The following is a 16,252-nucleotide window of genomic DNA, read 5'->3' as shown; positions in this document are numbered from 1 at the left end:
AGATGCTAACAGGTTGGTATGGAAGTACATTGACATAAGGCAGAGATGTCAGATTCTGTTCCAAGTTATGCCACTTAGTACTGGTGTAATTAATATTATATTTAATTGCTCTGAACTTCACTTCCTTCCTCCATAAAATAGGGGGTTCTAAGACCCATCTTATAGGGGTATATAGGGGTGTTTTGAGAATTACATGCAATGAGGTATGTGTAGCACATGGTAGGATATCAAGAAATGTTAGTTGAGTATTAATTCAAAGAAGATGATGAATAGCTTGTCAATGAACATGGATCGAAGAGCCAGGGTGCACTCACCCCCCTACCCCATTTAGTTTTGTGATAAGTAAAAGTTTGAATAAAAATGGAATCTATGGCCAGGGACTCCTCCTTTTTTCCTTCTTTGCTTTGTGTTGCATCTGGGGAAACTAATAAAGGAGAGGAAGAGAGGGTCCAGAAAGTCAGAGAGATTTTCTCAAGTTAGTAATGGTACAATTCTCTCATGGCCAACTCTTCCCTTCTCATCGCTCTCCAATAGGTGTTGAGGCAGCCAGGGGAGCTGCTGAGTTGCTATACATCCTCCCTTAGAAGTAGCTTCCCTTGTTGTAAATTGCAGGCCAGCAGATGCCAATGATTCTGACCATTCTCGGGGGTGGAAGATGGAAGGTGCTGCTCAATCCAGCCTGCTCCTCCAGGATCCACAACAATAACGATGGAGCTGGTTGAGGAGGGCACAGATAATCCAAGGTGATAGGAAGTCCAGCCTTCCCTACCCTGCCTTGTTCATCCAAGGGTTCTACACTTCTCTTTCAAACTTTTTTTGAGGAGCTGCCTACAAGAAACAGAGCACAGATATTTGCAGGTAACTGCCCTGCCTGTACTCGAAGGTGCAAGAGAGCAATGATGTGGCCTTTGAGTGGGAACAGGAGGCCCACATGGGTTACGGCACTGAGCCCTGAGCAAATGCAGCCCCGGCTGAGTTTTGTACAATGAGGTTGGTCTTTGTGGCTGATGAAATGGGAAGAGAGGGGAACAGAGGCTGGAGTGTATCTGGGGGACTGGGCCTGGAGAGGTTTGGTTTGCCAGTCTGTGGGTGCAGTTTCTTCTAGAGTATGTACTGGGTGATGCGGCCAGAGACAAAATGAGAAATGGGAGAAGAAAGAGCATCATCTGCTTCCCTCTGGGATGGAAAGGCTCAGCTCAGGGAGGAATCAGCTTCCTGTACATCTCAGCCATGGTCCAGACCATGCGTTGAGATTCTATTTTAAAAAGTTGGCCTGGTTCATTCTTGGCAGGTTTAGGAGTTGGAGCATTTATCTATCATTAGAGAAAATATGGACCTTTATGGATTATTTCTGCCCCTCACTCTCCCTCTTTCGATGCTGGCCCTCCATCCCTCTGTCACCTGCATACCAGATGCCACTTCTCAGAGGCCTACCTTGGGTTTAAAGGCAATGAGCTTCAGAATCATCTCCACAGTGAAGAGGCCAGTGAAGAGCATGTTGAGGATGTTCATGGCAATTTTAAACAGGCAGCTCTGACCATAGTGCTGAGAGGAGGGGAAAAACTGTGAAAACAAGGCAGGGACATCTCTACTCCTCACCCCCTTCATTTCAACAGAGATCTTCTTTGAACTTCCAAGATCTTCCAAGTCTTGGAAGCCCATCCACACCTCTGTGGGCAGGCAAGTGGACTCAAGAACTCTTGAAAGTTCTTCCCCTCTCTGCCATCTCTGAAAACTCAGGTCAGCAGATTCTATGTCCCGGCTGTGCCTGGTTATGACAACTTTGTGGAGAATCCTGGAACTCAAAGGGGCTCTCGCATGACTGACCTCCCTGAATCAACCTCCACACGCCATGCTTTGCTGACAATAACGAGCACTTTGAGCTTACCCTCTGTTCTCCATTTCCTCCACCCTCTCCATTTTCTTAACCTAAGGACCTATAGATTCTGTCTTGAGGTCCCAGAGAGGAGGTCATCCTCGAGAAAGAACACCTGTCTTTCTCTACCTGAGATAAGAGGACAGATCTTCTGGTCTTTCAACCTTTGGCCACCAGGAAGGCGACAAACCAGAGAGGTCTGTGCAGCCCCTTTCTACTGCGTTTCCTCCCACGGTACTCTCCCCATGCAGGAATCACAGCATCAGGGCCCCAGACTGACCTGCATGGCCAAGCAGATGGTGTTGAGCAGGATGAGGACAAACATCAGGTACTCAAAGTAGGTGGAGTTGACCACGTACCACACTTTGTACTGGTGCTGGTTCTTGGGTATGTATCTCCGCAGGGGGCGGGCCTTGAGGGCATATTCCACACACTGTCGCTGGGAGGAAGGGGGCGGGAATAGGAGAGTGTGGTTATTTACGTGGATGATGTGCGCGGGGCGGCAGAAGAGGGTGGGATTTTGATGAAACCATACACCTGGGGGTAGGGTTCTCTGGGAAAGAGATAATCTGCTATAGCTCATTTATAGGCTTCAGGTATTATTTGCACTTTTTTTTCCCCTCTCACTGCCTTAATAAGTAGACTCTCATCTAGTTAATCTTGTTACCAAGCTTAGCTGAGGAGTATGGATCTCCTTTTTTTTTTAAACTCATAATGTCTCATAACACTAAGTTGGCATCTTATTTCCTATGCCACAGACTCTCCTTGGGGCACTTCTCTCCTCAATTTTTCTTTCCTGTCCTGAATCAATCTTCCTTATTTACCAGTGTCCACAGATCAGAAGACAAAGGTCATGCATAGGCAATGAGTTCTTGGGCTAACTAGATTCTTGGGATTCCAGCACAGAACCAGCTCATTTCTCAGCACCGTGCCCAGAGTTCTAAGTCAGGAACCAGGGAGTCACTCCCGCCTCTTCTCTGATCCCTAGTTGCCACGTCCAGTCTCCAAACCTGATCCATCCCATTTCCTCCTATCCTTTCCATCTCTACTATCATTAACCTGGGAGTAGATGAGAATCTTATCATCTCTCATCTATACTTTCTAACTGGCTTCCTTCTTTCCTGTCTTTCTTCCAACCCGAAGTCCATATAGCACCCAGAATGATGAGTCTAACTAAATCCAAGATGTTGACATCAGAATCTGTGAGGGATCCAGCTGGCCTGACTAGGGTAGAGCTGAGCATCTGTGCCCTGCTCCTTCCCATAGGCAGAACAGAAGTTGCTCATAGACAGGGATTTACTTCCCCACAAACTCTTCTCACGGAGAAACATAGCAGGGGACCTGACCCCAGTGACTACATGCTATTGCACACTCTTAACAGATTCATTCCTCACCAATGAAGCGGTCAGCTCTTGTTCACAAGCTAATAGCTCTTCCCCTGTCATGGAGCACTTGAAAATGTCATGCCATGTTATGCCATGGTCCTGGGCATTACCAAAGCATCCCTACTTAAGCCTCTTTCCCACCCCCACTTCATGCACAGGCCTCAGGGTTTTACTTGGCAAACCATTTAATCGTGGTTTTCTAATGCTGTGATCTTCTCCACTCCAAAACTCTCAAGCCCTCATTGTTCCAGTTTCTTTCCTCTTTGCCAATGGGGCCAACCCATATGGGCACTTTCTAATCGTCAGCTTCTAGATCGAGCACGAGGTTTCCCTGCCCCCCAGAGTCTATCATAGAGTCTCCTTAAGTAGGCATTTAAGAAGTATTTGTTTGCTGAATGAATGCACTTGGCAGATCTGGGACTTGCATTTCTTTTGTTCAGGCTCCTCCAGAAGACTAGGAGCCTTCTTCTCACTGAGCAGACAGATGCTCACAGTATGCATGTGGATCTGTCCCCTGACTACAGCCTCTCTTCTGGGCGGGCCTCAGGCTGTCAACTGCTGCCATTCCTCATGTGCCCTGCTCCCCTCTCACCACCTTGTTCCTCTCCTTCTGAGGAGGTTACCTGGTTCTTATCCAGCTCACAGTTCTTGTACTCCTGCTCTCCCTGCTCTTGGAAGGTGACGATGACGAAACCCACAAAGATGTTCATCATAAAGAAGGCAATGATGATGATGTAGATGATGAAGAAGATGGAGATCTCCACCCGGTAGTTGTAGATGGGGCCCTTGTCTTCCGTGTGGGAGTCGATGGAGCGGTACAGCAGCCTGGAAGAGGAGACAGATCCCACAAGGGGAACTGGAGAAGCAGCATCACCTCTGTGGAAAGGCAGCACTGATGCCCCCAGGGGTCCCTGGGCTCAGGGGTGCTAGAAACAGCTCTAGGCTGGGAGTCAGAAGGTCTGAGTTCAAGTCCCAGCTGTGCCACTTAATGGCCTTGCGACCTTGGACTAATCACATAACCTGTTTGAGTCTCAGATTTTTCATCTGTAAAATGGAAACAGTAACTCCTGACTTTCCTACCTGGCAAAGTGGTTGACATAATGTATATGAAGGTGTTTTGAAACTGTCAAGAATTATTTTAATGTAACATGAGTCATGGACATTGATTTCAAACACTGGAAATATTGGTAAATATTGAAACAGCTTTGCAAACTGACAGACTCAGAGGATGTTACAGTGAACATAGAGTAAATCTATCAGAGATCTAATATCCATTTGGATAAAAATACTAGATAACCAATGACCCAGGCTTATTGAGATCACCTGTGATGGTTTGGATTTACACTTAGATGGTGTACGTGTGTGCACCCATCTGGGCCTTGGCTCTGTGCCCACTACACTGGTTCCTCCTCATGCACAGGGACTGCCTCCACTCCTTCTGTTCTTACCTGGCACAGTACTTGGTTATTCTCTAGGTATCAACTATATTTTACCATATAATATTGGCAACTCTTATCTAAGATCCATGTGCTATTGTTGACTTATAAATATGCACAATTTTCTGAGTTTCAGATGATGATTTCACTGGAATACAAAAGTGGGGGGGAACAGGTGTCTGTACAAAGACATGTAGAGCACCTGATGGACAGGCTGCCTGGTACAGTGACACAGTGTAATGGCCACCTGGCTGGTGGTCTAGCCATGAAAACACTAACCTTGCAGTGAAACTTGGACCTAGGCTTCCATCCCATACTTACTTCCCACCATAAACATAGGCACAGCTTTCTCTAAGGAGGCAAGTAAACCAGACATCTTCACCCACATTGAGTGCATGCTGGGGGTGATAATCTTGAATCCCATGATGATTCAAGGGTCCACACTGGAGAAGCTCTCTCCACACCTACTCCTGGGTGCCATGAGAGTGATGACAAGAGACCCCTATCATTCGGGCTCACTCTGAGGTTGGGAAGAGGTGCTAAAAAAAGCTCATTTTTGGTTGGAGTTTCTGAAATGTTCACATCTTCTAGAGAAAGAAGAGTCTGTGTTTCATCAGTGATGATAGCCTACACACCCACACTCCTGGGGAGGAAGCTGGTAAGCAGGATCTCTGGGAAGGAGTGTGGGACAGGAACAAAACTCAAAGAATGTGTGTGAGGACAATGTTGTGGCTTCTAATGTCAGGGTGGATAGGCCTTCATTTGCATACTCACTCGGGCCACCCCTCAAAGGTGGAGACAGTGAAAAGAGCCATCATGGCTGCCAGGACATTGTCAAAGTCAAACTTGCTGTTCTCCCAGCTGCGGGGCTGGATGATGGGGTGGTCAACCTCCCCGTCCTTGTATGTGATGTAGTTACCCCTGAGGAAGGAAGAGAACGAGTTAATTCTGGGGGTCTCTCATCTCCTTTCACACTTGATCCACCAATGACTCTTGGCATGCTGGGTATGATGGGACTACTTAGGCTTAAACCTTATAGTTCTAGCCATTAGGAGGAGCTTCAGTGGGTGAACCTGTTACATGTTGTGTCCATGGGACCAGGTTACCCCTGGGTAAAAGTCCAGCTGCCACTGCTATCAGAGAAAGAACGGGATGTCTCTCATGTCACTGACCCCCTGAGTTGACCCCATTGGCCCTGCCCGCCCACCAGCCTGCACTCACTTGCATTCTGCCTCAGTCTGCTTGGAGCTATCTGAACAGGTGTACAGCTTCCCCTGGAAGGCAGAAGAATAAAGGGATTGAAGATGTTCATTAATCAATGAATCAATAAAAAATGTGCTAGGGCAGCAGTCCCTAACCTTTTTAGCACCAGGGACTGATTTCATGGAAGACAATTTTTCCATGGACTGGGGCTGGGGGGAATGACTTTATAGCCTGCCACCAGATGCAGCTTAATTGTCACTTGCCACTCACTGATATGGCTTTGATATGAGTCTGTAAGCACCTGATATATTATGGTCTCTGTGCAATCACACTTCTCTGCTCATGATAATCCGTACTTGCAGCCATTCCCCAGTGCTGGCATCACTGCCTCAGCCCTACCTCAGCTCACCAGGCATTAGATTCTCATAAGGAGCACACAACCTAGATCCCTCGCATGTGCAGTTCACAGTAGGGTTCGTGCTCCTGTGAGAAGCTAATGCCCTGGCTGATCTGACAGGAGGCGGAGCTCAGGTGGTAATGCGAGTGATGGGGAGAAGCTGTAAACACAGATGAGGCTTTGCTTGCTCACCTGACAGCTGCTCACCTCCTGCTGTGAGGCCTGGTTCCTAAAAGGCCATGGCCTGGTACTAGGCTTGGGAACCTTTGTGCCAGAAAGTGGGGACAAAAAGCACAAGGAGAGCAGCATCCAGGTGGGGAAGACCCGAGTCACATACATAAAGCAGTCAGAGCCACAGGAACCACTAGAATTCAACAAAGGGACCTCCACTCCATGAGCACTGAACTGCCAGAGGAAAAGAACAGTGGAGCTGGGCTTGGAGTGATGAACCAGGTAGGAGGAAATCAGTGGAAGTTTATTGGGTGGATGGGAGAGGGCAGGGGGAAGAATTCTTCCAATGGGAGAGTAACAGAAATAAAAGGATTAAGGCAGAAAAGAGCAGAAGCCAAGAAGGATGGCAAACCTGGAGCTGAGGAGCCTTGTCAGGAGACAGTGAGAGCGAGCCTGGAGAGAGGCGGGGCTCTGAATGTGGGGCGGGAGGGGGTGACTTGGTGCTGTCGATAAAAGGGAACCACCGACGGTTTTGCGCAGGTGCCTGACATGGAGGTTTCAGAGCACAGGGGTCCCTCTCCCTTCCTTGCTAGAAGGAAGGGCAAGACCTGAAGGGCAGGCAGCACCTAGCAGGTGAGGGGTCTCTGGCAGGTGAAGCAATGCCTCCTTCCAAGCCCGTCACTCTTATGGTCTGGGAAGCTGAGAGCAGGGCTATGACGACTTTCACCACAAGTCTGACCAGGGCACAGCCCTCTTTCTGCTGTATCTGCTGTGTCCCTTTCTCAGGAATCCTGGTAGGAAGAGAAGGAGGAGCCAAGACTTTACCTTAAAGAGCTGCACCCCGATGCAGGCGAACATGAACTGAAGCAGTGTGGTGACGATCACAATGTTCCCGATGGTCCGGATGGCGACGAACACGCATTGAACCACATGCTATAGTGGGCGAGCAGGCGGGAAGGGGATGGGGGTTCAGGAAATGCCTATAGCTGAACTTCCTTTGTCTGAGCACAAGCCTTTCCAAGGAGGCAGCATGGGTAGCCCTTCACCACAGTGGGCACCTCAGACTCAAAAAGGCAAAGCACCTTCCAAAGCCACATGGGGATGAACCCAGTGGAACGCAAAGGCCCCCACTGGGCTCTAGGTAACCACAGGGATGAAAGCCCTCCTAACTTCCCATTTTGTAGGTATAGGGACAGAGGGGCCTCATCACCATTGGGGCAGGGGTTTGAGTGTGGGTCTCCTTTTTGCAAACGTTTTGCTTAGGAGTCCAGATTTTGAGTGGTTGCCTGTTACAGTTCTGGGAGTGGGACTGGGCAAGCAGGCAGGAGAGTTCAGGCTCCAATAGGGCAGGTACTCGATCTGATCATTCCCTCCGCCTATAGTCTACCCCTCTTCTGCTTAGCTTCTGCCAGTCCACAGACTGGTGGGTGCTTGCTGGGTTAATGGCTCCCCTCTCAGGCCTGCCCTTCTCACCTTTAGTCCCTTAGCTCTATTGATGGCTCTCAGGGGCCTGAGGACTCGCAGAACTCGCAAGATCTTTACAACATTGATTGCACTGGACCTGGGAAAGAAAAGCAGGGCAGGGAGTGAGCTTAGCTTCTTCCGTTTTTGGTAAAGTAGCAGATAATGTGGAGAGGGGTGTCCTGGCAGGCCAACCCCAGGCAAAACTGTCAAGGGGGCTTTCTCATCCCAGGACCCTGCTCTCCTCCCAGCTCCCACCCACCTCATGGGGACATGAGGCTTGCCTGACACCTGGACTTTCCTATGGTGAGTAAATATGAAAAGCGGCTCAGCAGGAGTCACTAGTAATATCACGTGCTTCTCAGGGGCCTCGAGACTCATCACAGAGATAGCTTTGGACATGCAGACCTGAGTTCAAACCCAGCTCTGCCATGTACCAACAAGTCACTGAGGATCAGTTTCCTAACTTTTCTGAGCCCTTGTTTCTTCATCTGTGAAACTGGGTAGGAGATATTTTGGTGCTTATCTCTCAACACATGTGCTAGGTAGTTGCCCAGTATACTTATATGTAAAGTGCTCTGGTTCATAGCTCAGTCAGGACTTGGAGGAATGATTCTACACAATAGGTCCCACACACCTAGCATGCCAGGGCCACAAAAGAACCTCTGGGAGCCTTAGGCCAATGCTGTCCCTAGCAGAAAGGAGGCACTAGGGTGCCAGGCCCCAGCAGGCCCTCTGCCGGGAGGGGCTATCCATCAACCCAGGTGGCCTTATTCACCTTGTCAGCTCGGTGAGCAACTCTGAAGTGAATCCTAACCTTCACAATGCTAACCATCTGATCAAGACAATCTTCTTTAGCTTTTGGAGAGCCTTGTACCCACCTTGGGACCTACAAATGTATGACAGCTCAGCAAGTGCTAAGTTCATTCTTTAGGTGGTCAGGGTGATGTGCTCAAGAGGGAGCTGGTAGAAAGATCTGATTTCTCTGGTTATGGCTCTTTTATTATAAAGGATTCAAAGGACATTCCTACCTATCTGGGTGTCTCAGGGAGAGAGTCGGTTTGCATTGAATCACAGTGGAAGGGATTTAAAGGTAGATGGGAACAGCACAAACTAAAGGGGGGAGTTCTTGGTTCAAGGTTAAATAGTGATTTCATGGTTGTGCTGGGATTAGACCTGTAGGCTTAAGGGGAAGATGGTTGTGGTTCATATTATTGATGATTAGAGGAGAGTATGACTCCTAATATCCATCCCCATCTCCACACTGTCTAGGCTGACCATGAAAACACCCTTGGGAGGGGAGACCCGGAGTTGCATCTTTGCCATCAGTATGACCTTGGGCAAGTCTCATCATGTTGTGAAGCTCAGTTTTGCTCTGTATAAACTGGTGATAATTGCACTTGACATGCCTACCTCATAGGTTTTTCTGACGACCATAGAAGAATGTGTGTGTGAAAGTACTTAGAAAGTTCAAGTGCAGGATTAGCACTATTAGCTGATAAAGCTTGGGAGAAACTTGTAATCAGAGTCTTTTAAACCTGAGCAAGCTTGCAACCTTGGGTGTACGGTGGAATCACTTGTAGAGCTTTTGAAAATCTTAAAGCCCAGGCTGTACCCCAGACCAATTAAATAAAATCTCTGGGGCAAATGTCTTTTTAAAAGCTACTTAGGTGGTTCTACTGTGTAGCCAAGATTGAGATCAATCCTTCCCTCTCAACCAGGTGCTTTGACTGCAGACAGAGGTGAGAGGAAGGGAGGGAGGATGGACCAGAGATCTGGACAGATGGTGGCAATGGTAGGCCCATGTTGCTGAGGGCAGCCAAGGGCACTGGGCACATGGTGGAGGGGGTAGGAAGGCCCTGGTGACATTCTTCCCATTGTAATTGGGCCTGGCCCTCCTGCCATGGAAAGACCCAGACATTTCACTGTATTCTTCCTGGACTGGCATCCCTCAAGTGTGACACCACTGAGGACACAACACGGGCACAAGAAATGAAAGCTGCCATGTACAAGTAAGAGGCCCCGCACCAACCCCATCAGAGGCCCACAGGCAGGGGGCAGGAAGGCCCTCTGGAGTCTTATGTCCTGTCTGACAGCCATTCCTAGCTGCATGCCCCACCATGGCAGAGGGGGCCCTACTCACTGGATGCCAAAGGAGATGAGGGACACGCTGACCACTAGCAGGTCCAAGATGTTGAAGTAGTTCCGGCAGAAGGAGCCCTTGTGCAAGAAAGCCCCATAAGCAGTCATCTGCAGGGAGGCATGGAGAGACGCCAATGTGAGTGGCACCTGCTTGAGCCCCAGGGAGCCCCTCACACCACTCTTCCCTCCCGCAGCACCCCATGGCAGGCCCCGCTGAAGAGCAGAGAGGTGACAGAGGGCTGGGGTGCAGGCAGGACGGAAGAAGGATACAGTGCAAGAAAAGGGTTCTACAACCGTTTACACAGCCACCAAAGAATCCCCAGCTCAGGATCTATCAGTGGCTCCTTCTACCTACAGGCAACTCCAGACTCTTCAATCCTGTATTTGAGGCCCTCTCAAACTAGGCCACCATCCCTTTCTCATTCTCTGTCTACAGTTCATCACATGTCTGTGACACCAGCTCTGAGGGGCCCCATGCTGTGCTGTCCTGACCAACCTCCTCTCCAAATTCCATCTGCCTCAGGGCCAGCTCAGGACACTAGTCATCTGGGGAAGGTGGGCATGTCTGGTAGGGTCACAACTATCCCGGTTTCCTAGGATTTACCCAGGTCAGTTCTGAAAGTCTGGGGTCCCAGGCAGCTGCTCAGTCTCAGGCAAATTGGGGCAGGTGATCTTCTGCTGCCCAGTGAGTTCTACCAGTAACTCTGGCCATCGGCACCTCTCAACGTCCTAGCCTCAAACGTACTTCTGATCCGTGCAAGTATCCTAAACTCAGTTCTACTGCCTTGCTTCTAGACTGCATGCTCTTGAAAGACAAGAGCTGTGTGTTCACAGGGGCTGTGTGGTACAGTGTTAAAGAGCACAGGCCCTGGAGCCAGGCCCCTGAGTCTGAATCCCAGACCTATTGTTTTATTTGTATGGTGTGGGCAAGTTACTGAACTATTCTTTGTTTTGGAATGGGGGGAACTGATAATATCTCCCCTATAGGGTTGTAGGCTTCAGTTATTACATGCCAATCACTTAGCACAAAATCCTGCTGATAGTAAGTGCTATGTAAGTGTTGGGGCCAGATGGCTTAGATATAAATTCTGGATTCCTTCTGCACAGGGGAAGTTGTTTCCTCATCTATAAGATTCCCTGACTTTCTGAAGCACATACCACACACCAGAAACCACATGAGAACCCTTGGAAAACCAAAAGGGAACATGTGGAATGATGAGTATTACTCCAGGTCTTGGCTATTATTACCTCCCTCAGAGCTCCATATAAAGCCACTCTAGGCGTTCAACAAATAGCCTTTCCAATTTTGCTGACTTGAACTAAAGGCAGTGGCTTTTCGGGTTAAGGACTATGAAAGGTCATGGGCCACAAAGCGCCAGCTAAGGAGAAACATTTGAAGCTGATAACTGAGAGGCTGAGAGTGGCTCCATGGGCACCAGGGTCCATCTCATCTCTTTGAATCAGAGCATGCTCAGGGCAGCATGTCTGCAGAGCAATTCAAAAGCAAACACAGGGGAAATTGGCAAAAATAGCTCTTGCAACCTAATTCTTTCCATTTATCTCTTGCCACAGGGGGTTACAGGGGACTCAGGCACCTGTGTCCTGCAACAGTTTCTAGAAATGAACAGATTATATAAAAGGTTGCAGGGGAATGGAGAGCTCTCCTGCAGGTCTGCCATCTGGAGGGGCTTGCTGTCCTGCCTCTCCATGAAGACTGGGGAAGCCAGAGAGCAGATTTGGGTGGCTCCCACGGCTCATATTAACCAAAGTGCTCTGCGCCTGCCGAAGCCCGAGACCTTCACTAGCCATCTCACTCTTCATCCTAGAGAGGGTACTGGCTCTGCCCCCACCTTGCTCCTGGTGTAAATAGTGTGAGGACACTACTGAGCTCCGACAGAGCCTTCTGCATTGGGGAGAAAGCATTCCTTGGTAGGTGGGTGGCTGGGGCTCAGAGTGCCAACTTCTGTCCTTTGCTTTGGGTTCCTGTTTTGTCAGGGGAAGTAGTGTAAGTGTGACTGTGTGCATAGGGGCACATGCCCAGCAGGACCGGAGGAAGAGTGGCTGAAGACAAAAGGCAAGTGGATGCTAAAAAATGGAGCATTTGCTTGAAAACTACCTCTGGCACTCAGGGCACCAAAAAAGGCCAGGTTCGGGCCCCCAGTGCAAAGTCTGTCCTTTACCTTGTTTTGCTGGCCGCCCCTGCTGCACTGCCCCCACCCACCCCAAGTGCCTGTTTCCTAACAGCTCTGGGCCACTGCCTAGGAAAAGCCCACTCACTGCTGGGATGTTTTCAGCCTGAGGAGAGAAAGGGAGTGGGACATAGGATCCCTGACTCTGAGTTGGAAAAGTGGCCATGGGTGACCGACCACCACTTCCATAGGCGGCAATTGCAGTTATTGAATGTGTTTCATCTTTTGTAATTTCTGCTCACTGGTCCTGGTTCCAGCTCCCTCCTTCTCTAGGTGACAGACAGTCCAACTATTGTGGTCCTATAAGCCTTTTCTCTCAAAAGCCCAACATCCCCAGATCTTTCATTTGCTCCTGATACTAGGTGTTCCTCTTGGATGACCACCCTTGTCTGTGTCAGGCCAGGACACTCAGCCTTCAGGCCAGGCAGAGGGACCCGGTGGGAAGGAGGTGCAGGGAGTGTACTGGGGTTGGTGTTTATGTTTAGAGAAGCACAATGAGAATAAGAGAGTAGAAGAGGGTGAGGGGGCAAGGGAAGGGAAGGGTCTGCCAGGACAATGCTTGTGAAGAGACCTTTCACTTCTGCTTGTATGGCAGAATTTACAGCAAACAGCACCATTGAAATCCACTGGGAAGCTCTGTAGGGGTGCTAGGAATTGAGCTTCAGAGCTTTGCTTGTTACAGGAAAGAATTTGGGGTGTTCATGTACCTCCCCGAGTCTGAAAAGATTCAGTTCTTCCCAGAAAGGGGGCTCTCCATCATTGCCTCCTAATACAGTCAGGCCGCTCTTGGTCCCCTCTCCCCACCCCAGGGACCAGGACCTACCCAGATCTACTTGGCTGAGCAGAGAGAAAAACTAAGAAACAGTCTTATTAGCTGGAACCAGGGACAGAGGCTGGGGGTCTGGACAAAAGAAACACAAGCACCACACTCACACACAAACACATACACACAACTGCTCCACTCAAATTGTAACTGGAAATGACAGAACTGCCATGCACATGAAAGACTCAGTCATGACTTGGGCGTTCCAGCAGGAAAAGAATGGTCAGGTGTGGGCACTGGTTTGCATCAGCCACCTGAAGGGGCAAAAAGGGAACCTGGACTCCTTGGGAGCAGCAGCCTAGGAGAGTGTCCCAGGAAGAAGACACGAAGCTGCAGCACGTGCTTCAGAGCCCTTGACCCTTCTGTTGGGTCTGTGCTGGGGTTAGGGTAAAGCCCAGGACCTCACTCTGAGAGCAGGACAAATGTGGAAATGCACTTTTCCCAGGTCTCAGAACCCATGTGCTATATCACAGATGAGCTGGCGTGGAGATGCATTGGTTAGAGGCTCAGAAGTATACTGGAAAAAGTTAGTAATCATAATAAAATAAAAGTAACCTATTAATTGTGTATTGATATAAATAATAAGAAAAAACCCCACCTCACCCCAGTGCTGCTCTAGGTGGGTTCTGCCCACTCGGGATGGAGGTGCAGCAGCATTTCTGCAGACAAGGCTGCCTGCCCCCAGGGCTGCTGGCAGTCAGCCCTCAAGTCTGGGCCCCGAGCCTGAGCGCTCCAGATTCGTCCAGAACTTGGTTCTTACCCCCTCTTTTTAGGTCTCCAGTATTACTACCCTCCTTGATTCTCAGAGCAAGGTATTGCAACAAAGCTTTTAGGCAGGTAACCGAGGGTATAGAAGTAATGTAGAGTTGTCTATCAAAAGCTCTCGGTGGGGAGACTGGGCCCAAATTTTGTGGTAGGCCCAATGTCTGCTGCAAGGACTGAGGAAGGTGCTGACAAAGGGCATCAAAGGGGGTAGCCAGAGTGACTCTGCCATGGCCCCTAAGCTCTTCCACCTGTGCAGTTTGTGTGGTATCTCCTGGGTAGAAGGAGCGAAGGAGGGTTCCAAACAGGGTCCATCACCAACTGCCCGGAGATGGGGTGTGTGGGGCACTGCTCACCGGCACAGGGCCAGACCCAGTGACAGGACCGCACCAGTGTTAACACCGGCAGCCAAACACCAGGCCAGGAGGAGGCAGGTGTGGGGGTGGGCTGGGTTTCTTCTGGCTTCTGAGCCTGAGCAGAGTGCTAGTGCCAAGTCAGGGGCCCTAATTCTACTGACTTCAGGCTTGAAAGTTAAAGAGAGACAGTAAAAGAAACAAGAGAAAAAAAGAGACAGACAGACAGGATGGAGATAGAGAAAGAATGCATTTCTCAGATTGCATTACCTTAAGAATAATTTCTAATGTAAAGATACTAGTGAAGACATAGTCTGCATTGCCTAGGATCTGAAAAATAAGCACAATTGGATTAGTGGCTCTGAGAGGGAACCGGGCATCAACTCGAGCATGTGTGTTAGGGACAGGCAGCGGCAGACAGCTTGTGTGCAGGAGGAGTGGGGAGGTCAGGACTTTACCTTCAGAGCAATTTCAATGGTGAAAATGGTAGTAAAAACAATATCAAAATAAAACAGAATCTGCAAAACAAAGAAACAGAGTGGGGATGGAGAGGGAAAGGGAGGAAGCAGGATGGGAGGAGAGGTCAGTGGGTGTTTACCAGAAAAGGTATCACATTTCAAAACTGCAATACATGCCACCTGAGCCTTCTCACATGGAGACAAGTAGAAATGCATTAGGAGACGAGTGGTGCACGCACCACTGGGCCCCAGAGAGGGCTGACCTCAGGTAGCTTAGGTCTGCACACAGTCCCCAGATGTGTGAGGGGGGCTTCCAGGGCAGGCCTTGGCTGGTCCTGAGTCAGCACCGCATCTGGTTTGAGGCTTTTCTCATTAATCAAACCCAAATCAGACCACTGAGATAAACACTTGTCAAAAGGACAGAGAGTGGGGTTTGTTTGTTTGGTTTTGCAGGAACATGCCAAGTGCTTAACTAACACTTGTATGACTCAGCCAGTTTTTCGTATTGGTGGAAATCTACATCGGGGTTGTATCTTTTGGGGCACATGAGAGTGCGCCCCCAGGCTGGGGGCAGGCTGCGTGCTTTTGTGTTTTGTTGTATCTCAGTAGATTGGACCTAGGGCCAATACCCCTCTCAGTAAAAAAGCTCTGGACCAAGCAGGACCGCCAAGTGGTTTACACGGCTATGGCTTTAGATTGGTAGGTCCCTCTCTTCACGCCCACCTGGCTGGGATTTGTTTTGAGGCTCTGAAGATAGAGCAGTTCTTATTCTAACCTTTAATGTTGTTCACCGGAGCCTTGGGTGGGTCTCCAAGTTTAGTTTTCTACTCCACAGAGGGTCTCCGAAGCTCTTTTCTATAAGATCAGCCTTAACACTGGCACCTGTTTGCCAATGCTCCCTGTCTCCCTAATGATTAGGAGTATGGAGGGAGCAAGTCAGGAAGTCAGTGGTTATTCTTTTACTAACTGTACAGGAAACCAGAGCTTCCTGGGGAACATCCACAGGGCAATGAAAGTCCTGACCTTTGCCAATCAGGCCAGCCTGAAGTATTTGGGTACATGTTCTCTTACTTGCTTGTGGTCCTTGGATGGTTTCTACCAAAGCCTTACTCTTGTAAAGAAACCTTTATTGTGCATTTGACTGAGTTTTGGAGCTGGGCTTCTGACTGCACAATGAAGTCAGCAACAGAAGCCGTGGGGACGGTCATGTTCCCAGGAGGAGGGGTACAGAGAACAAAGGGAATGCATACGTGGTTCCGGAAGGAGGTGTGCTGGACAGGGTCCTCAGCAGCCAGAGAAATGCTGCTGAGCAGAATGAAGAAGAGGATCAGGTTGGTGAAGATTGAGTCATTGACGATACGGTGGCACTGTAGGCGAAACCTGCGTGAGGCGGAGGAGAGAAGAAGAGAAGCATGTCAGGAAGGCAAGGAAAGCAGCTCCCTAGGTCTCAGAAGCCTCAAGTCCTCCTTTCAGCCTCCAGAAGGTGCTTGTCAGTTTGAGGAGTGGGTTCTTCAGTCTGAAGTCTTAACTGCTGCTGGGGAACAACAGCCACAGCCCTGCCCCCACCACGAGGCCCATCTGTACAGGACTTTGCTG

At 49.4% G+C, this 16,252-nt stretch overlaps 1 protein-coding gene across 1 annotated transcript in view; it reads right to left on the bottom strand.

Annotated features, from left to right (window-relative positions):
- Window positions 1–16,252, bottom strand: part of CACNA1C (calcium voltage-gated channel subunit alpha1 C) — a 627,765-nt gene that overhangs the window by 95,323 nt on the left and 516,190 nt on the right. Inside the window, exons 20-30 of the mRNA XM_045830427.1 lie at window positions 15,907–16,036; window positions 14,657–14,716; window positions 14,469–14,528; window positions 10,073–10,179; window positions 7,942–8,029; window positions 7,294–7,401; window positions 5,919–5,971; window positions 5,472–5,618; window positions 3,885–4,086; window positions 2,157–2,315; window positions 1,435–1,545 (exon numbers count right to left, since the gene is read on the bottom strand). Of these exons, the coding sequence (XP_045686383.1) occupies window positions 1,435–1,545; window positions 2,157–2,315; window positions 3,885–4,086; window positions 5,472–5,618; window positions 5,919–5,971; window positions 7,294–7,401; window positions 7,942–8,029; window positions 10,073–10,179; window positions 14,469–14,528; window positions 14,657–14,716; window positions 15,907–16,036 (1,225 nt within the window). The remainder of the gene's footprint in view (window positions 1–1,434; window positions 1,546–2,156; window positions 2,316–3,884; window positions 4,087–5,471; window positions 5,619–5,918; window positions 5,972–7,293; window positions 7,402–7,941; window positions 8,030–10,072; window positions 10,180–14,468; window positions 14,529–14,656; window positions 14,717–15,906; window positions 16,037–16,252) is intronic.

The sequence above is a fragment of the Phyllostomus hastatus genome, unplaced genomic scaffold (genome assembly GCF_019186645.2).
Source record: "Phyllostomus hastatus isolate PE091 unplaced genomic scaffold, TTU_PhHast_1.1 phas_contig_152, whole genome shotgun sequence".
NCBI lineage: Eukaryota > Metazoa > Chordata > Mammalia > Chiroptera > Phyllostomidae > Phyllostomus > Phyllostomus hastatus.
Note: the sequence above shows the minus strand (reverse complement) of the source record. Positions and strands in the feature narration are given on the sequence as shown.